We start from the raw sequence: 22,348 nt of genomic DNA on the forward strand, positions 1-22,348 counted from the left end.
CATTGTAACTTTCCATTTTTAATTAGATAGTTGTGATTACAAACTACCAATTAGCAGTAATTAAATAAATCAACTGGTTGAGTAAGTAAATAAGAGTAAATTTAAATACTAGTGTAATGTAGGGTATGTACCTTATAAAGTTATGAGGGTGGATCGTTTCGCTTACGGATTATGATCTTTTGTCTGTGAAATGTGAAACTCCGTATAAAGCAGACGTATTACTTACTTATTATATTCCCCATAGTGCTTAAAGACTTATCAATTAGTTTTTAGCAATTCTGTCTCACCAATTTCTACCAAGCAGCTTGCTTTTCTTACAGACATATATTCCGTCATACACGCTTATGTAAAAAGTTTACAATTCAAATTAACCTAAGATTTAAAATTCGAGTAAATCGATACATTTTATGAATAGTATAATATATAAAAGCAACTTGCCTATCATCATCTGCTTCTTCCGTATCCCATTTATTTGGGGTCGGCGTAATATGTTTTTCGCTTCCATTCATCCCTGTTCGCAGTCATCGCGTTATTTACTTCCTTTCTTACCATATCATCTTTCACACAGTCCATCCATCTCTTTTTTGGCCTTCCGCTGCCCTTATAACCATCCACATTCATTTGTAACATCTTTCTTAAAATATTATCCTCGTTCCTACGCATTACATGTCCATACCATGATAGACGATTACTCTTCAACCTCTCTGACACCGGTGCCACTTTCATACTAAAAGCAACATAAAAGCAACTTGCTTAATAAACTCCATTTGAAATATGAGGAGATGACAGGGATTTTAATATTACTACGGATTTTATTTTTTTTCACGATTTTGATCACGATGGTGCCAATAAAGCGTAACCTATCAGTAAATGATTACCTGTGGACACTTGAAACACCAAGGGTGTCACCTGCGTATGCCGTATTATCACCAGCAGACAATTCTATTTACCCGTTTTTTTAGTCTTTCTTCTTCTTAGAGATTATCTTATTTGGTATTCCAGTAATATAAAGACACTTACCCATTAGCAGTTCTTCTAAACAACGAAACCATATTAACTGTAATCACAACAAAACATTGACAGTGACTTTTATGAAATGCAATCGATAGATTGTTATCTCCATGGAACTTCACCATTGTTTGATAATAATTATGAATAGTTCACTAAATATAGCCGTGGAGTTGAAATTGATTTTATCTCTTCATATCGTGGTGCGAGTAGATAATATTATGGGATTACACGAAAACATTGATGTATTTTGTACAAATATGTACTAGAGAACATAGTTAAGTATGCTGTGAGGAGAAATGCATTCCCGCTTTTTTGGAAGTATTTGTTGATCGCAGCTGACGTTTACAGCTTCACCGAACGATAGGGGACGAGTGCAGATGGCATTCCATACCAGCGGAAGTACTTATGGAGCGGTTGAAGACTCAACTCTTGCCTAAAGGACACGACCTTAGTCTGAGGGCACCGCTAGTGATTTGAACCTCAGCTCAGGCCCTCGTCATTTCGATCCCTGCTTGAATTGAGGAATCGATCTTGAAAATACCTATGGCATATTTTACGCAACTTTGTTATTCTCAAGTACATTATTGCAATATCTAGTAGGTATGTTTTGTTTATGTAATTAAAATGGCAAACAAGCTGATAGTCCATCTGATGGTAATTCGTAACCGTCTCCAATGTACATACGAGTACATGGACAGTAATACGTATAACATGTTATCATGTGACAACGGAGATATCACTCATGTCTAGCTGTTGCTTACGTCTGGCCGTATTTTTATACTGAACTGGAGGTTGCGTGTATACGTGGGCCTCGAAAGGCCCGCGAGGCATCGTCTTGGTTGTGTTGAATAGTCTTGTTTGGGAAGAACATGTTTATTTTTTATCCGATACGATACGATACCATTTATATAAATTTATTTTCTAAGAGCCAATCTAATTTAATCACCTTTCTGTATACTATGTTAGACTGAGATTACAGTTTTTAATGTAGAGAATATTAAACGAAACGTGACCTAAGCGACATTCTGTATACTATATTAATGTGGGGTCGCAATATCTAATGTACAGGTCATACAAATCAAATTTACATTGTATTTTCGATTAAGAATTGTATTATATATTTTTGTATAGAGAACGATTTAGTCTAATAAGAAATGTAACAGACAACAACACCTAGCCATTCTAAAGGATCAGGGTGTTATGCCTCTTATCCTGTAATTTCACTGCCTAATTGCACCCTACTACCAAAACTAACAGCAAAACACGACCCAAGCTGCTCGGCGGCTGATGACGGTGATGCTAACGCAGACGACGTTTTACATTCTACCTCTGGCAATATCATTGCAGTGTGAGAGACTGAGTTTGGCGTCTTCTCTATCACGTCAGTACAAAATAGCTCAATGGTCGTTAAAGATATATATTATTTAGTGACTGTCAAGGGCGTGAGTCGGAACAAAATTGATATAATGACTTTAATATTTTGATATTTAACCAATAAACTTTGCATATAGCACTAGAATATTCAGTAATATACTATTTACTGAATGTTCTAGTGCTATATGCACGGACAACACAGCTAAATTCTTAACAGAACATTATATGCAATATTATTTTTACTTTTCAAATGATAGAAAACATCGCAATCATTTAATCAATCAGCTCAGATCAATTCACCGGTAGATTGTTTCATTACTTTCATTTGCCCAAATCGAATAAGCGAAGAACATAACACCATACTGCCTAATCACAAATGTGAGTCTTGAGTCAAGAATTATTATGTTTTCCGTAGAATATCCATGATATTAATACAGAAAAGTATTATTAAAATTATTTTTTCTGTATTAATATATATAATTTTGTTAAGCAATTTATTCAAACTTATAATTTAAATTAATTATGGCTGAATATGGATAACATTGCGACCACTAGTCTATATAATAATACGAAAAGCAAAAACTATGTACATCTTTTTACGAAATGTATAAATTATAAAATTATAAATGTGCAAAACATAATCCTCCGTCAATTTGTTAAAACGTTTATGCTTTACATCTTCTACATATATAGAAATTATTTGTTGTTCGTTAGTCTCGTTAAAACTCGAGAACTGCTGAATAGATTTGGCTAATTTTAGCGTTGAAATATTCGTGGAAGTCCAGGGCAGGTTTAAAGAGTTATAAAATATGAAGAAATTGCATGTAAAATAGTAAAAACAACAATTATATTTTCCCATACAAACGGCCGATACCTATCATATAGGCTGCGTTCAGAAATTTATTGCGTAACTAAACTTAAAAAAACCTTTGGCATATTTAATTTTGAGGCGAAACGTTGTTCGCGGGGTCAGCTAGTATTTAATATATAGATGAATGAATGATGAATAATTTACTGTGTCTACACGTCGCGAAAAGAAATGACCGAGTCAATTCACGCATGCGCTGTACCGCCCGGCTTTTAGTCACATAACCTCAAATTACAGAAATTTTAAATAGAAACTAGCGATGATATTATAGTTGTTCCATATATTTTTTTAATAAGTATAACACGAGTGTTGAGTGCTAAATGAATTCTTTGACATTATCTAGCTGTTTTATTAATTACAATTATCCATACTGTTAATTTTGATGCGGCTTGTTTTAATAAATTTAAATTACCTGTAGTAAGTTAATTAGTTTGATACCGTAAAAGTGAGAGACATTTCCATATTTGTGTCAGAAAGTGTTCGTTAAGTGATAACTAGTGTTAAATAAAGTAGTAATCAAGTTATTAAACAGGTAAAGAAACAGCTGTTTCTATGGACACATTTGTAGGTTATGTTTTCAAATGTCACTATTTCGATTGGTTTAGGATAGGTGAAAAATTATCATCCTACTATATAAATGTTCAAAAAGGTATCTATATATTTGTAACTAGCTGTACCCGTAACTTTGTCGGCGTGGAAATGAACTTTATTTTTCTAAAATAAAATTTGCCTAAGTTACTCCTTATTACATCAGCTACCTGCCAAAAAAAATCCCGTCAAAATCGGTCCAGCCATTTCTGAGATTAGCCGGAATAAACAGACAGACAAAAAATGTAAAAAATGTTATTTTGGTGTATGTACCTTGTTTATATTCATATGAATGTAGTAAAAACGGTTAATTCAATATTGCAAACAGACACTCCAATTTTATTTATATGCATAGATATATCTAAATATACATAACTCAAACTCGACTGACATAGTGATTTATCAACGCACAGCCCAAACCACTCCACGGATCGGGTCTGAAATTTGGTAGTCTGAAATTTGCAAGTAGATGTTATGACGTAGGAATCCGCTAAGAAAGGATTTTGATAAATTCCACCCCTAAGGGGATAAATTAACGCGACCGAAGCCGCGGGCAAAAGCTAGTGTATAATAAAACTATCTATTTAGATTACATATTGGCGCATTTATATATTCACATAAAGAAAAACAGTCATCGTAATCCAACGCGCCACATTTTGGAAATGTACCCAAGATACTGGCAGCGTTGCCTCTTTGAATAGCCATACTGACTGGAGTGAATAGGTAGAAAGGACAAAAGGAGCTCACCGGTGAATTCTTTCTTCGACTTCTCCCGATGATTCTCGGCGCTGGTTCTATTTTCTATTCACCAAGACTAATATTTTTATAATGTTTTTCTTAAAACTTCTTGATTAACAGACACAACACATTACGGATTATTCACACTTTATGCGTTTATTGTATAATAGTTTTGTACAGGCGAATAGCGAATTGAGCAGCGTTAGCGATGGCGGCCGGCGGTGAACTTGAACTTGAACTAACTGGGCGGAAGTCGTCTTTCTATTTCTTCTTGTCCTTTGACATGTTGCATGGTTTCAGGAAGTAGGACAAGGAAGGACATACATGGGATGAGTATGCGTGAGTGAGACAGATATGCAAATTAAAAGGCGCGCTTATGTTTCTATTATATTGGTAGTTAAAAATGAATGAACGAGATGCGCGGCTGCGTGTGAGTGAAATAGAGTATTGATCGAACTATCGCTGCGTAAGGAAAGTATAGGTAAAAATGAAATAATGTTACGTTTCGGCGTAAACAACTTCCCTGGCCTAGAGGTTTTCCTCTAAACAAAGTAAGTTAATTGAATGCGGTAATTAAGTAAAATTAAAATAAAATAAGCGAACGAAAAAAAAAAAAATGCATGCGTATAAGAAAATTAATTGTATTACTGGAGAGGCAAGGGGCAAATCCTAACTACAGGTCGAATATAAGTTCCTGACAAAGTTTTAACGCGCACAGTACGAACGATATTATCTTTACCAGGATAAAGTTCATCAATAACACCCAGAGCCCAGCATAGTGGATGCGTATTATTATCTTTAATTATGACAACCATACCCCGATGAACAGGTGTAGATGGTGTATTCCACTTTTGTCTTTGCTGAAGGGAAGTGAGGTACTCTTGACTCCACCTCCGCCAGAAAGACTGCGTTATTTTATTCAGTAATTGATAGCGAGTAAGGCGATTATCAGCGTATTCAACATAATCCTCGGCGGGTAAAAATTTTAAGGGCGTGACGTTTAAAAAATGGTTAGGAGTAAGTGCGGCTAAATCAGACGGATCAGAACTCAACACACAAAGCGGTCTACTATTTAGTAATCCTTCTATCTGCACTAATACGGTATTGAACTCCTCGTAGGTGAGTATATGTGTACCTATTACTTTATTCAAATGTGTTTTTACACAACGGACATTAATTTCACACAAACCATTAAAATGCGGACCATATGGCGGACTATGTTTGAACTGAATACGTTGTTGGGAAAGTTGATCACCTATGTAATTTATATGAGCTTTAGAATGCAAAAGAGTGTAAATATTATCTAATTTACGCTTAGCGCCAATGAAATTGGTACCACCGTCACTATATATCATTGCGACAGGGCCTCTGCGTGATATAAAACGTTTAAACGCTGCTAAAAATAGATCTGAACTTAAGTCTGTGACCAATTCTAAATGTAATGCCTTTGTCGTTAAACAAACGAACAAACAGATATATGCCTTTTGACTTTTAATACCTCTGCGGCGTATATGCGTAATAAAAAATGGACCTGCGTAGTCCACTGCTGTGTGAACGAAAGCTTTCACCTCAGAAATGCGAAAAGCGGGAAGATCACCCATGGGGGGATAATTATTTTTAGGATTTATCTTAAAACATATATTACAGGCATGAACTCTCTGACGAATTAGATTGCGAGCGGATAATATCCAAAATTTTTGTCTAATTAAAGCGAGTAACAAAGCGGGACCAGTGTGTAAATTAGAGATGTGAAAATAATCAACAATAAGTTGAGTTAAGCGATCCTTATAAGGGAGGAGAATGGGGTATTTTTGATCACAATTAAGCTGTGATTGAGATAGCCTACCTCCAACTCTAAGTATGTTATTGTCATCAATGAAGGGATTTAATTTTCTAAGCGGTTTGTTATTACAAATATTATGTTTTTTAAGAGATAAAATATCTTGAGAAAAATGTTTATTTTGAATGAAGCGTATAATATATAATTCCGCGGTATCTAAATCTGTTCTACTTATAGTGCCTCGGGTGCATAAATGTTTCGTAAAACGTAATATATAAACAGTTGTACGTAAAAGTTTCGAATAACTCGAATAGCGGTCAATGATAATTTGCATAGGATTATTATTTTCATTATTAATTATATTTGCTTTTAATGAAGTGGTTTTAGTCTCCGGTATACTTTCGTCAGAACATGAATTTAATTTAAATTGAGTTATAGGCCAGTCCTTTAGTGGCAGAGAAATCCAAGGAAGGGCACAAAACCAGATTTTATTATTAAATAATTCCTTCGGCGTTACAGGGCGTGATATTATATCTGCGGGATTTTCTTTACCGTCGATGTGAAACCAATGGGAAGCGGCAATTTTTGAATTAATTTCAGTTATTCTATTCGCTACAAATGTATGAAACTTATAGGCGGGAGAATGAATCCATGTGAGTGTTACGGTTGCGTCTGAAAATGCGAATATCTTGTCTATATGACAGCGTTTAGATAGTACCTCATGAACTGCGGAGAGGAGATTAGCGAGTAATAAGGCGGCGCAAAGTTCAAGGCGTGCGAGAGATATCTTTTTTAATGGAGCAACGCGAGACTTAGAAGAAAGGAGATGGACAACACCGTCAGAGTGGACATCATTACTCACTCTGATATAAACAACGGCGCCATAACAGGACTCACTAGCGTCTGCGAATCCGATAAGAGTTACATGTGAGTTGCGTGTTATACCTACATGACGAGGAATTTCAATCTGTTCCAAAAATAGAAGTTCAGATTGAAACTTCAACCATTTATTAGATATGGAGGATGGGGTAGGTGCATCCCAGTCCAGATTGTTCATCCAACATTCCTGAACTAGAAGCTTTAAAAACGCGGTAATCGGGCCTAGCAATCCTAATGGATCGAATAAACGTGCGGTTACAGAGAGAATAGTGCGTTTGGTACATTGTGATGAATCTGTACTTATTTTATATTTAAAATTATCCTCTTTAGGATTCCATTGCATACCTATAATTTTTGTATTTGCGTTTGAGTCACAGTCAAATGTTACAAATTGCGGATTTTTATGCGAATTGTCTACTTTGGTCATAAATTCCTTACAGTTGGACACCCATTGTACTAATTTAAATCCACCCGAAGAAAACATATTAATCATCTCTTGATATGTTTTTTCGGCTGCATCCAGATCATCTAATGACGATACATAATCATCCATATACATGTGATTATCAGCCTCGTGGGCGGCGAGAGGATATTCAGTGCGACTATCTGAAGCCAGTTGTCTCACAACCCTCATCGCGAGAAAGGGAGAACTAGAGACTCCGAATGAGACTCTGTTAAATTCATAAGTTTGTATATTAGTTTCAGTATTGAATCTAAAAAGTATGCGTTGAAATGGTTGATGATCAAACGTGAGTTTAATACAGAAATACATTCGTTCTATGTCAGCCGTTACACCAATAGCAAACATGCGTAAATTCATCAACAAATCAAAAATATTAGTTTGTAAATTACAACCTGTATAAAGTATGTCGTTCAGTGATAAACCGGACGTGGTCTTACAACCAGCGTTGAGGACTATGCGTGTTTTTGATGTCTGTTTATCAGGGCGATAAACAGCTCTGTGCGGAATATAATAATGTTCAGAGTCGTATGTAGGATTTTTTACTATACTTAAATACCCTTTATCAATATAATCTTGAATTGTGGAGTTATAATCTTTACGTAGATCGGGCTGTGAATCTAATTTCTTTTCCAATTGTAAATACTGACGTTTTGCAATAGCGTATGAATTTCCTAATTTCGAAGGCGGTAATTTAAATGGTAAGTGAACGGTATATTGACCTTTATTATCTCGAGAATAAGTCGATTTAAAATTGTTTTCACAAATCTCGTCGTCTTTACTCATATGCGTTTTAGAGGGAACACTTTCTAACTCCCAGAAGCGTTGTGTAAGAGTATCAAGCGGAAGCGGGTCGGATTGACAGAAAAATAATTTGTCATTATTTGAAAGCATACTATTCTGAGAAGGAGAGTCGCAGTCAGCCTTTCCCATGACTATATAACCGAGTGTAGTCTCTAAACCAATAACTGATGAAGTAGGTGATGTCACTTTATCACTACCAAGCAGTATAGGGAACAACTCATTGCCCACAAGACAGTCAACACTGCCAGGTGAGTAGAAATCATCATCAGCGAGCGGTAAAGATTGCAAGTGTTCTAATTGCGATACATCGACGCGAACATTAGGTAAATAATCAGTTATAACGTCTATGACTCGTGCAGTTATTGTATACGAACAGCGGGCGTCGTAGCGTGAGTGAATTTTAAACGTTGTGTACCCATAAGACGTACTCTCTGTTTTTCCTATTCCCCTAATGGTAGAATTAGACGGTGTAATATTTAAGTTTAATCGATTACAACATGTTTTGGTAATAAAATTACTCATAGAACCCGAATCAAGAAATAAACGTACATTCGAACGCTTATTCTGATTGTATACGTGAACAGCAGCGGTAGGTAAAAGAATAGTCGAATTGTTTAACTTATTCTGCGCGGGAGTAGTTACCGACAGCGTTATATTATTTGAATTCCCACTCGTAGCCTGTGCGTTCGACGGAGTACTACGAGGGGCGGGCGTAGCCGATTGTACTGTAGCGACGCGGCTTTGGTCGGGTTGCGGGGTGGGCCGCGCTGTGTCATAGCGTGAACGTATGTTGGAATCTATATGCAAAAGCGAGTGGTGTTTATAACCACATGTATAACACCGATTTATAGATTTACAGGCGTTTATATTATGAAAACCTAAGCAATTAGCACATAAATTATTTTTCTTAATAATATTAATGCGGTCGTGTACGGATTGATTAATAAAATAATCACATTTAAATAAAGCGTGAGGATAGGGCGAATTACAAAATGCGCATGAGAGTTGACGCGGCTGTATGCGAGCGAGTTCGAACGAGGGTGCGTTGACCTTTGGCCTATATATCTGTTGCGGTGGTGCGTTGTAAGGTGATGCGTCCGTGTTTACAAGAAATGCGTTAGTGTGCGTTACTTTTTTATTATCTGACGAATAATTTGATTTATTCTGAATTTGCGATTTATAATTAGTAGAATTAGAGTGAGAATTGCGTAATGTTTGTATTTTACACTGTTCTTTTACAAATTGCGTTAAATCTGAAAAGTTAGGTATATTTTTATCCTTATAAGTTTGTTCGAATAAGTTTACAATATTTTTATCGAGTTTAGTAAGAGCGATATGTAAAAACAGATAGTCAGATAGATTGTCTATTTTCAACTGCCTAAGCGCAGATTCAGCTGAACAGAACTGCTCAATAAAAGTATCCAGAGTTTGATTACTTTTAAATTGTAACATCTGATCGACGTATTGTGATGCTTGTATGCGTACATCCTGATATTTTTCTACTAATGCGTTCCATAATAGCGAGTAATTATCGGCGGTGGGTTGAATACCTGAACAGACATTAAGAGCTTTACCAGCCAAACAACCAATCAAGTACTGAACTTTTTCGGCGTCATGTAAATTTTTATTATCGTGAATTAATGTTTTAAAGTTTTCGTAGAAGCTAATCCACTTACTCGGATTCGAACCGTCGTACTTTAAAAGGTTTAGAGGGGGCAACTTTCGACTTAATAAATCTAATTCTTTATTATCCTGTTTAAGATTTTTTATAGAATTTTCCACTTGTTTAATATGACAATATAACTCATCGAATGACGAAAGCGGCGTGTAGTTCGGTATTGCCGTCTTGTCTATAATTAAGCGAGCCTCCAGTAACGAATCTAAAGTTTCTATAAAATCTGAACGAAGCTTGTCTAACGAATAAACGCGAGTTAAAAATTGCAATTTATAATTCTCATTGGAAACCTTTTAGACTGAGATCATAAATATGTTGAATGATGCTAAACAAAGAATTTTTCTTTGCTTCAAGGAGCGTTACGTGGTGATCCTCATCTTTACTAATACTTGCAACTGCGTCTTTAAATTTCGACATTGTTAAAGTAATTAAAGTGATAAATAAGTATTATAGATAGGAGTAAAATTGCGAATTAAATATTATAAAAAAAATAGGGCGTGCGGCGCGTGGGTGCGAAACAAAATGGCGATCTTGTGAATTGCGCAATAGAAAAATTGACCGTTATAAGTTAAATGCGGTTGCGTTATAAATGACTTGAAAATAAAGTAAATAGCGATAATGAATGAATGATGAAGTAGATAGAAAGGGAATCGGGACGAAGGACCAGGACTTGGAGTGAATAGGTAGAAAGGACAAAAGGAGCTCACCGGTGAATTCTTTCTTCGACTTCTCCCGATGATTCTCGGCGCTGGTTCTATTTTCTATTCACCAAGACTAATATTTTTATAATGTTTTTCTTAAAACTTCTTGATTAACAAACACAACACATTACGGATTATTCACACTTTATGCGTTTATTGTATAATAGTTTTGTACAGGCGAATAGCGAATTGAGCAGCGTTAGCGATGGCGGCCGGCGGTGAACTTGAACTTGAACTAACTGGGCGGAAGTCGTCTTTCTATTTCTTCTTGTCCTTTGACATGTTGCATGGTTTCAGGAAGTAGGACAAGGAAGGACATACATGGGATGAGTATGCGTGAGTGAGACAGATATGCAAATTAAAAGGCGCGCTTATGTTTCTATTATATTGGTAGTTAAAAATGAATGAACGAGATGCGCGGCTGCGTGTGAGTGAAATAGAGTATTGATCGAACTATCGCTGCGTAAGGAAAGTATAGGTAAAAATGAAATAATGTTACGTTTCGGCGTAAACACTGACCCTCTGGGCAAAGTAGCTACCAGCTCTCGGGGAACCTCGAAGAGCCACGCTGAAATACTCGTCAAAAACAATTTAGCTTCCGGGCTCCATGGGTCCAACGTCTTTATGACAAATGGCCAAATCGTCATAGCATGGCATAATACAATTTAGGAAAATTAAAAAAAAATGTAGCGCTATTACTTGCGGACCACTGTAGCGTTGTTTTGTTTATTTGGTACCCTATCACTCTTCAACTTACTCGTGGTCATCTTGGAAACAATCGCTGTATTTTCCTGCTAAATATATGAGCTAGTTTAGTGCTCAACGTATAGTTTTTCTCTGGTTAGCTGTCAGTATCTATACGTTGAATACGTGAAGCCAAATCTTTGTACCCCTTTTTATGAAAATTGCTAGGATGAAGGAGTATGCTATTTAACACACTTATACTTTATATAACGGAGAGCAGAATGATAATATTAAAAAAAATAATATATTAAAAATACACTATATCAATTGTTAAATTTTATATATATTAGTGGTATTCGGTGGTAATAATTTCGTCACCTTTTCTTCACCCCGCGTTAAAAGTCGCTGGTTCAGGGCGTTTACAAATATACCTCTGCCGATGCCTATTATCTAATCACTTTTGTGTACACGAAATAATAAATAAAATATAAAATTGTCCCTATACTCACCCCAAATACACCAAAAATCCGCCAATTTGCACCAAGTTTTTAATATGACCGCCGTAACCGCTGTTCGTTCCCGCGATCGAAACTGTCACTCGTGTTGCGCGCCGCGTCCGCCAGAGGGCCGGATTTTTTCATATCCCCAACATTAAGACTTTATAGGGACGTATATATAAATTTATAGTGTAGGTGTGTTGTGGTATGTTGAAGGTGTAGTGCCGCGAAAAATGACAATAATTGCAGGAAAATTACACATCAATAAAAAAGCCTTAAACAAACATATATAAACTTTTTTGTGTATAATTGAGTCTGTGGTTCAAATTAAGAGTACATTAATATTGTATGTCTTTAATATTATTTATACGTATAATTAGTAGAAATCACGGGATGTTACCACGTTTTATGTTTAATAAAGAATAGAATAGAAATCATTTATTCAAATAAACATACATTGAAGAACTTTTGAATAGTCATTACATTTTTTTAATCTACCGCTCGTTCGGAAAGCTGTCTCATCACAAGAAGAACGAGCAAGAAACTTGCGTGTTGCTCTTTTAAATAATTTTATTTTTACTTTACATTCTCAAGTTTAAGTCTGTGAATACAAACCACCAATTAGCACTAATTCAAATGAATACTCAAATAAAAAAAATATTGAATATATAACCAACTGGTTAAACAATTAATAAGAGGAAATCAGTCATAGTGATTAGAGTTTATTTGCTGAGTTCCCGATATTTCGGCAGTGTTTCAACCACCATGATCACAGGTAAGATCCCGTGATTTTTACTAATTGTAATAAAAAATGACCGCGTCAAATTTAAAACAGTTTAATATTATTTATCTATAGTCTTAATGAATGTTAATAATTACGGTCCATTCGTAGGGATCAATATTTTCATTATGACTCACTGCAAAACTCACTTTGCTACTTTGTAATTAGTATAATTCTGCCTTCTTTGAACTGTTCTAGAAATTTGTTAGAAATTGTAACAAAGTTAATAATTTTATAATTACATCTACAAAGTAAATTCGTGACAGAAAACAATCATAGGAAAATTGCTTCGACGAGTTGGTTGTCATTATACATTAAAATAATTTAGCTAGAAAGATATAATTAAATCAAAGTATAATTTAAAATAAATACATACCGTAAGTTGCCAGATGATTATTAACTACTAGATGTGCCCGCGACCGATGTAACCTTTTATATCCCCTTTCAACCCCTTAAAACCCCTTTTTACGGATTAAAAAGTAGCCTATGTCCTTCCTCAGGTTCTAGACTATATGTGTATCAAATTACATTTAAATCAGTTCAGTAGTTTTGTCGTGAAAGCGAGACAAACAGACAGACAGAGTTACTTTCGCATTTATAATATTAGTAATGAGTAAGGATTACAAGATCAGTGAAAAGAGTAAACTTGACATATCAGACGAATGAAGATATGTTAGTTTGGTATTGTAGGCAAGTTTATACTTACACAAAATCTGCTTTCCATTTAAGGAAGATACTATGACAAAATAAATAGAAATATGACTAATTTTGACTTATTGTCGCTGAAGAGATTGTGTACTGATTTTACTAGGTGTTTTAGATCTGTAGCACTGAGACCTACTAGACATGCTAGAGATCAATTGTCCCTACTCCATACTATAGATATCTATTTTCCCTACTTGCCTTTTAACACATCGTGTGCTTGTCACAAAGTTGGTTTGCCATATAAATTAATATCGCTATTAAAAATAGGTCTTGATGATAGAAAGGTGAAAATGTAGGGTTATACGCCTTTACCGAATCATATAACCCTCACTACCGGAAACCAGTCCGGTATCGAATAAATATTATTATGACAATTTCTAATCTACAAATATACGAAAATAAGTCGATGAAATTATTAGGGATTACAATGAAGTGTCCAATATATTTTATCGTTTGTTTATAAATACTGATAATATCATTCATTTATTATAATAACGATAAATGTTTTATTTTTCATGTGAACTGTTTTATTTTATTCGCAACAATATTATTATTTATTTATTACTAGCTGTACCCGCGACTACGTCAGCATTTTATTTTTCTAAAATAAAATATTTTTTCTAAAATTAAAGTAGCCTAATTGACTGCTTATTACATCAGCTACCTACCAATAAAAGTCTCGTCAAAATCGATCCAACCATTTCAGAGATTAGCCGGAACAAACAGACAGACAAACAGACAAAATTTTTAAATGTAATGATGTATGTACCGTAATTATATTCATATGCCTGTAGTTAAATACGGTTATTTCAATATTACAAACAGACACTCCAATTTTATTTATATGTATAGATTATTCTTATGAAACTTTTTGCCACACACAACCACATTGTGGTCCTCCTTCCAGCAATAGTATTTCGAAAAGATACGATATCAAAACGTTTTAGAAAAAAGTTTATTCCTTCTAAACTCTGTTCTCGACATTCTATACTCTTTTCTTTATTATTAAAATCTATGGTCAGATTGCGAATACATTAATTTTGTTTGTCTTTGTTATTATGTGTCTATAGTCTAGGCGATCACTAGTTTATGTAAATAGCTTACTACTTAGGTACCACTTATCAAGAAATGGGCTGTAAGCTAGTTTGTTTTACAGTTAAATAAAAAAAGGGAATATTTGTAGTTGGCTGAAAATACAAGTGAATTGCAAACCTCCTATTCATAGTCGAAGTGTCTGAATTGCTACACATCGAATAGAAACTTTTTTACTTCATTCCCGTTTCGGATTTTATTGCGAATGGAAAATCGAATGAGCTCTGTGGTTATATAGTTGCCAATAAATCTCTGAATGTGCGGGAAAATTTAATTTAAAATTGAAACGAATCGGGAGTGAGGAATACTTTTCGCCAATTCTGCTATTCTCAGAATATCGAGTATGTAGATGATTTACTTATTCAATGGTATTATATAGATTTTCGATTTAACTAAATTTGTAATATTGATTAAGCTTACTGTGTTATAAGGAAACAAATTTAATATACCTAAATACTAAAACCAAATATAAAAATGAAAAAAATATGTATTTAATATATTATACATAATTTTATATAATAATATTCAAATATATTTAATATAATCTTATATACTTATATACTTTATATAAAATGGTTATATAATACTTTTTTTCTGAATAAGTACATATTGAAACCATCAACCAATACAAAAAATCATACTCATAAATACATATGTTTGTACCGTGCTGCGTATCGAACCCGCGGCATTGGAAGTAAGGTATTGTGCCAAACCCCTATACTATCGAGCTGTCGAGTCATAGCGCCTGTTGAATATATAATAAAAAGTTATTTTACAAGTGAATTATAGCATATACAAATTATCAGGCGCATAATCTTTATACTATTCTTACTATACTTGTATTATTGTACTTGTATATTTGTATATATATAAAAATTACTATACTTAATTAATTATTACGTATGTATTTACAAACAAAATATCTTCTCTAGTACCCACAACACAAGCTCTGCTTACCGTGGGATGATAGATGGCTCTGTGTTAATTGTCCATGGTTATTTATTTATTTATTATTACTTCAGACTACCCCATCCGGTATAACAATCGTAAGCATTGTTATTAAGAATTATTTTCCCGCCCAAACATTGCCTTTCTCCTTAATCGATAACCAGACACTTTATAGCGTACATGAATAACTTCTTTATGTGTATATATATGTATGTACGCGTGCCCGTTCCCCATTGGCTATTATATCGAACCATCAATTTGTATGTGAATTTTATTTTAATTGACACACAGGGGTGCCAACCGTACGAGAATAGGAGATTTGTGGTCTTCTTCAAGAAGATTATTTCATACTTATACAAACCTACCTATTCATGTAGTTCGATTACAGACTTATGATATATCAAATCTATGGTCAGTTCGGAATGATTTCAAGATGAGAAGAACTGACAAGAAACTCAGCTCGTATTCTTTTCAAATAAATGTTGTGCATATTTACTATAATACAGATTTATTTTTAAATTCAAATCTGGGAGAGTAGCTGACCAACGCGTACATATATATACTTATAGAACTGTAACGTCTTTACAGTTTATAAGTATGTATGTACGCGTGCCCGTTCCTCATTGGCTACTATGAACATCGAACCATAAATTTCTATGTGAATTTTATTTTAATGGACAGGGGTGCCAACCGTACGAGAATACTCGTAAGGGTACGATATTTGTAGTCACGTGAACTATTTCGAACAAGTTTGTACAAGATTTCGACTTTCGAAATCCGCAAAAATGCGATTTCTTTTTGTTCCTTGTATATCCGCAATCACTAAGTATAGTTTAATTGAATTGGTTGGTAGATGACAGCGAGTGCAGTCCACTGAGTGCCCTTTTTATTTAATAAGGCCCTCTGGTGTTTATATAGAAAAAAATACGAAGATAGTAATAATAATAAGAATAATTCTGGACAATTCACAGAATTTATAGAAATATTATGCTTAAATATTTTTTTGTTAATCCATTCATATTATACACAGGAAAGACCCAAACCAATACAAACAATCATAGGTACTCATGATTATAAATTTATTTCTTTATAAATATTAAAACTAAGCAAACTTGCCAGTTACCCAATAGCTAGCTACCTTAAAAAAAATTACAATAACATAAAAATTTACTTACTTAAGTTATCCATTGTTATTCTGCCAAAATTCAACAAGCTACGTGTAAATAAGTCCAGGAAATCGAATAACGACACTGTTGAGTAGTACAGTCAGTCTCAGTGCAAGAGTAATGGGAGCCTGCTTGGTCTTCTCTGTTCTTCTCCATGGAACATAAGTGCCTTCTACGTGCATGTACATAATTACTGTAAACTAGCTGTGTCTGTGGTTTCAACCGCATGAAAACTATAGCTTTACTGTAAAGTTTCATAAACATCCGTTCAGTAGTTTTTGCGTGAAAGAATAACAAACTCCATCCATACTCACAAACTTTCGCGAAGATAAGATGTGTATGTATGGGCGAGGTACAATGATACAAACATTTGTGTTCATGAGTATGATTGTTTGTATCGGTCTAGATGTTTTCTATGGACATTATGTATTTTTTTTTTTTTTTTTTATATATCATAATTTGAGCGCGTAATTGTATAATTGTATGTATATTTGTATAACATAATATTATGCTCTTACTGTTATAGGTTTAAAAAGACTAAATTGTCTGTGCAACATTAAACCCTATATTAATATACTTATAGATTAATTCTAATTGTATCAATTATCATCACATAGTATAAAGTCGATGTCGCCGTCTGTCCCTATGTATGCTTAAATCTTTAAAACTACGCAACGGATTTTGAAGTTGTAAGTAATTAAGATTGTTTTTAATAGATAGAGAGATTCTAGAGAAAGGTTTATATATATAATACATGTACACCTGGGCAAAGCCGGAGCGAGTAGTACTTAAATAAAGAAATATAATATAATAAAATATAAAAAAAAACTTGTTTCGACGTCATTCATATTTCATCTTCAGGGTACGGCGCGTGTTCCTTATACTTTTTCTTCGTACATTGCATTATTTTTTAATGTTGGCAACCCTATTGACAACCGAAAGCATACAATTATTGAGTAAAGTACACATGGTGTTCAGTACTTAACGATTGACCGGACGATGAGTGTGTTTTCTTAGTTCAAATGTGTGTGTAACGATACGGAACAGCTGATGCATAACTCGGTTTAAAAATATATGTGTGTGTTTGTGGCAGTTTGATAATGTTATATATTTATTGCTTTATAAGTGTACCGTAAATACAACTTACACATGTGCCTTTTCAGGTATTGTAATGTAAATGAGAGAGATAGACGTACACAGTATTGTGTCTTCAAGATATTCTTTATTTTGTAGTTTTATTTTTATGTGTGTATAGGTAAATAGAAAATAGAAGAAAAAGAAAAGGTATACGGAGATTTTGTTTAAAAATCGAATGTCAAGAAGTTGAAAAACTAGATTATACAATAAAAGAAATTTAAATTCAAATTTAGAATAAAAGAATACATTTCTGATTAGCCAGTAGTGTAAACAACGTATAATATACATTATAATGAAGTAGTATTTTCAACAATTTAACGAATTTACAAGATTTATTTTCGTTTTTTTTACATAGTATAAAACAAAGTCACCGCCGCGCCGCCGCTTTACGCAACCTATTTTAAAGCAGTTTTAAGCAATAGATAGAGTGATTCAAGATGAAGGTTTAGTTGAATGTTTATTCCTTTATTTCCAATACATGTGTGTTATTTCTAATATACGTGTTCTATCTTCGTCCGCGGGTAATTTAACTTTATTTTTCTAAAATAAAAGTATCCAAGTTACTCCTTATTACATCAGCTACCTGCCAAAAAATTCCTATCAAAATCGGTCCAGCCATTTCAGAGATTAGAATTAGATTAGACAAAAATTGTAAAAAATGTTATTTTGGTGTATGTACCGTATTTATATTCACATACAAGTAGTAAAAAACGGTTATTTCAATATTACAAACAGACACTACAATTTTATTTATATGTATAGATGTATAGATAATTAAATTTAAATAAATTATAGTAGAATTTCGACAATATTATACATATAAACACCCAGATCGATACAAACAAACATACTCATGAATACGAATGTTTGCACCGTGCGAAGAATCGAACCCGCGACGATCAGAATTAAAGCAACGTGCTAAACCGTAAGCGCTCGAGGCTGTCAAAAGTGGCAATGAGGCTTAACCATTCTCAAGAATATACTTCATAAGTGCTTTTTAATTAATTTTGGATACTAGATTCCGCTACGCAGAAGTTACTTCCCGATGGTTCATCCATTCGATTCGTTGCCTCTTTACTTATTTCCCGAGTGGATTCTGTGGCACGTGATAAATATAATATCACTCAGATGTAATGAAACTTTCTATTAATAGATATTATTTATGGATCAGTTCAGTAATTCCACAGATTAACTACAATGTAGAAAAATATAAAAAACTAGATGTATCCGCGATTTCACCCACATGAAATTTATAGCCTGTGTTATTCTGATGCATAAGCATAGCAATTCAGATATAATAATAATAATAATGTATTTATAGTAATAAGAGAAAGTATCTCGACCTGGCTCACGAGGTGACCGAAATGTGGGGGGTGATGTCCACCGAAATCATTCCAATCGTTATGTCGGTGAACGGTCTTATCCCAACCAGTCTGGAACAACATCTCAGACGGTTGGGATTCCGGGGCGGCTCACTCCCGGGAAAGATGCAGAAAGCGGTGCTGTTAGATTCTGCCCGCATTGTACGCCGGTTTCTCTCCCTGGGGCCCTGAACCCCGGCCGACTGTGCTTCTGCCGGGGGTATGTTGCCATCTCCTCTCCTTAAGAGGGGAGATGAGAATTTTTGGAAAAAAAAAAAAAAATAATAATGTATTTATTATAAGGCATAATTGCCCACTTTGTTAGTATTACAGATTTCTTATAATTAATGTTAGTACGTACATACTACAGACACAAAATACACACACAAAAATATAATACAAATAATATCAAAAATTAATATTAAATTAAGTTAAAATATAAACTAAAATACATTCACATATAAATATAAAATATCAGTATAAAAATCACCGCTGTACCATTCCATTCAGCAGTGATTAACATACGCACAGTCCAGCCTGCCCGCAATCATGCTCAGGATGCTGTTGGTACTGGCATGTACTCTCCGCACCAGGGATGATCATCTTTTCCGCATTGTAGCATAAAAACAATCCACACGGTACTCCGCGAACATCCCTGATAGCAATACAGCATATTAGCAACACAGACAGACAAACAGACAGACAAATATATTTTAAAATATTTTTTGATGTAAGTACAGTTTAATGTGTATATAGTGTAAAAACTGTTAGTATGAAATTACAAAGCAGACATTTCAATTTTATTCATTTGTGTAGTTTTAGTTCTTGTAGGATTTCTTTATCAGTGCAAAGAACTGGCGTTCAATAAATTTCAAGGGAAATTTAGTAACTGTATACTATATGTAGAGGAAGGACATCGCATATTATTTAAACTATGAATCATTGCGGGCGGTGTTCAAACATTTTAGAATTGAACAGGAATTTAATATCTGTTTGTATGACACAGCGGTAAAACCAATTTAAAAGAGGAATGTTTACACTATGGTCAAAACTGATATATTTTTATTAAACCATGTGCGCTGTATCATGGTGCGGGTGACAGTTTCATTAACGTTTCGTTTCACTCTTAAACTTGCTGCGTTTTACAAATTATGACTTAGTATTTCTGCTGTACCACATTTGTAATATATTAAACCATATTCGACGACCTCGGTGGTCTAGTGGTCTAGCACACCGCTTTACGTCCGATGGCCGCGGGTTCGATTTCTCGCACGGCACAAACATTTGTATTCATGAGTATAAATGTTTGTATCGGTCTGGGTGTTTTCTATGTATAATATGTATGTATTTACGAAAAAAAATTATCTATGTACTTGCATCAGTTATCTAGTACCCGTAACACAAGCTTTAGCTAGCTTAACTTGGGACTAGATGGCGCTGTGTGAATTGTCCTGAGATTATTATTATTATTATTATTATTATTATGTGCGCTGTAACATGGTGCGGGTGACAGATTCATTAACGTTTCATTTCACTCTTAAACTTGCTGCGTTTTACAAATTATGATTTAGTATTTCAGCTGTATCACATTTGTTATATATTAAATCATTAATAACGTTATTAACTTAAATGTAGCAATTGTTAAATGTAGCAACTGTCACCCGCACCATGTTACAGCGCACATAGTATAATAGAACATTGATTAAAATTTGTGGCAAAAGTAACTATAAATAGCAGTAGGTATTTTTTTTATGGATGATAATGGAATGGTGCACCCGCCTGCACTAACGGTTTACGCTGGCGGGGCACCAGTGGAGGATGACAAGACGAGCATGAGGTCAGGTCAGTTTAGTTGTGACAAATTCACCAAGAATTTATCTCGATAGTTTCCAGGGGGAACCGCGTGGAGGTCAAACTGACATGGTACATTGCTAGCAATAAGAGCATAAGTCCACATTACTAACAATTCTCTTTCCCCCCAATAGCAGTAGGTACGAAACATTCCATATACATATATGTATGGGCGGGCGGCGGGAAGGGAATTGTTATGCCCAATTTACACTCAGCCCGAGTGGGCAGGGAAGTGAGAACGGAAGTTAGCAGCGCGAGAGTGTAAACACGAGTGGAAACACTTCCCATGCCATTGGCGGCTCTCGCGCTGCCCGGCACTCCCTCGATTGTCGGTATTTCGTGCGCGAGTCAAAGGACTGGCAGCGCGAGTGGCAGCGTGTTTTTACATTCAGCCCTCAGTTGTCGCCCGGCAATACTTCCGGCAGCGGCTGAATGTAAACGTAGCATAATGCTGTAATGTGGACTGATAACCCCATTGCTAGCAATGCACCATGTCAGGTTGATCTCCACGCGTTTTCCCCTAGAAACCATTGTGTTAAATTCCCGGTGAATTTACCACGATGGTCTAACTTTATCATCCATTAGAAATATATACATTGTATTATTTGACGGCCTCGGCGATATAGCAATTCATTTGAGATGGTCGCGTGTTCCTCGCACGGTACAAATATGGATAAAACACACAGCCATCTCTTCCTATGGGTACTAGATACGTGATAGAAAAGTTAAGTATATATTTCTTTATAAATATTAATTATAATATCCCTGGCCTTACATAACGTCATCTAGTCCCAAGCTAAACGGAGCTTGGGGTACAACAACAGATATAAAATACTTAAATATTTTTTTGGAAATACATACGTAATATAAAAAATATATATAGAAAATTATGTTTTCTTATGTGTTTTTTCTATATATTTTATGTGTGTTTTTATTATGTATGATGTTTGTATCAGTATCAGGATACCGATGCAACCGATCATACACCTGGATCGTGCGAGAAATCAAACCCGCGACCATCGTCAAATTAAATTATTGTATTTTTTGTTACCTCTCAGAAAAATAGAATGACAATATTAAGTTTTTATGTTGATAAAAACCTCGGGCATAGACTCGTTGATGAATTTGCGAACAATGAACTCAAAATCATCGAGTTACCAGTATAGAAAACGTGCTCAGTAGCCAGGTATGAATAACAATCATTATTTGACTAACGGTATTTATTCTTCGTTCATATATAAACACTCG

At 34.6% G+C, this 22,348-nt stretch overlaps 2 protein-coding genes across 2 annotated transcripts in view; one reads left to right on the forward strand and one right to left on the reverse strand.

Moving 5' to 3' along the window:
- Positions 1 to 3,707: 3,707 nt before the first annotated feature.
- Positions 3,708 to 22,348, forward strand: part of LOC131851813 (uncharacterized MFS-type transporter C09D4.1) — a 115,812-nt gene continuing 97,171 nt past the window's right edge. The window contains exon 1 of the mRNA XM_059202374.1: positions 3,708 to 3,785. The gene's annotated coding sequence lies outside the window, so the exon portion shown is untranslated. The remainder of the gene's footprint in view (positions 3,786 to 22,348) is intronic.
- On the reverse strand, positions 5,378 to 11,645 carry LOC131851831 (uncharacterized). Its single transcript, XM_059202395.1, has 4 exons — positions 11,636 to 11,645; positions 10,885 to 10,938; positions 7,257 to 10,415; positions 5,378 to 5,484 (listed from the first exon to the last, which is right to left on the reverse strand). Exons 1-4 carry the CDS (start codon positions 11,643 to 11,645, stop codon positions 5,378 to 5,380), a joined length of 3,330 nt encoding a protein of 1,109 aa, XP_059058378.1.

This window comes from Achroia grisella, unplaced genomic scaffold, assembly GCF_030625045.1.
Source record: "Achroia grisella isolate CSIRO2021 unplaced genomic scaffold, CSIRO_AGI_Agris_v1 utg808, whole genome shotgun sequence".
NCBI classification, from domain to species: domain Eukaryota; kingdom Metazoa; phylum Arthropoda; class Insecta; order Lepidoptera; family Pyralidae; genus Achroia; species Achroia grisella.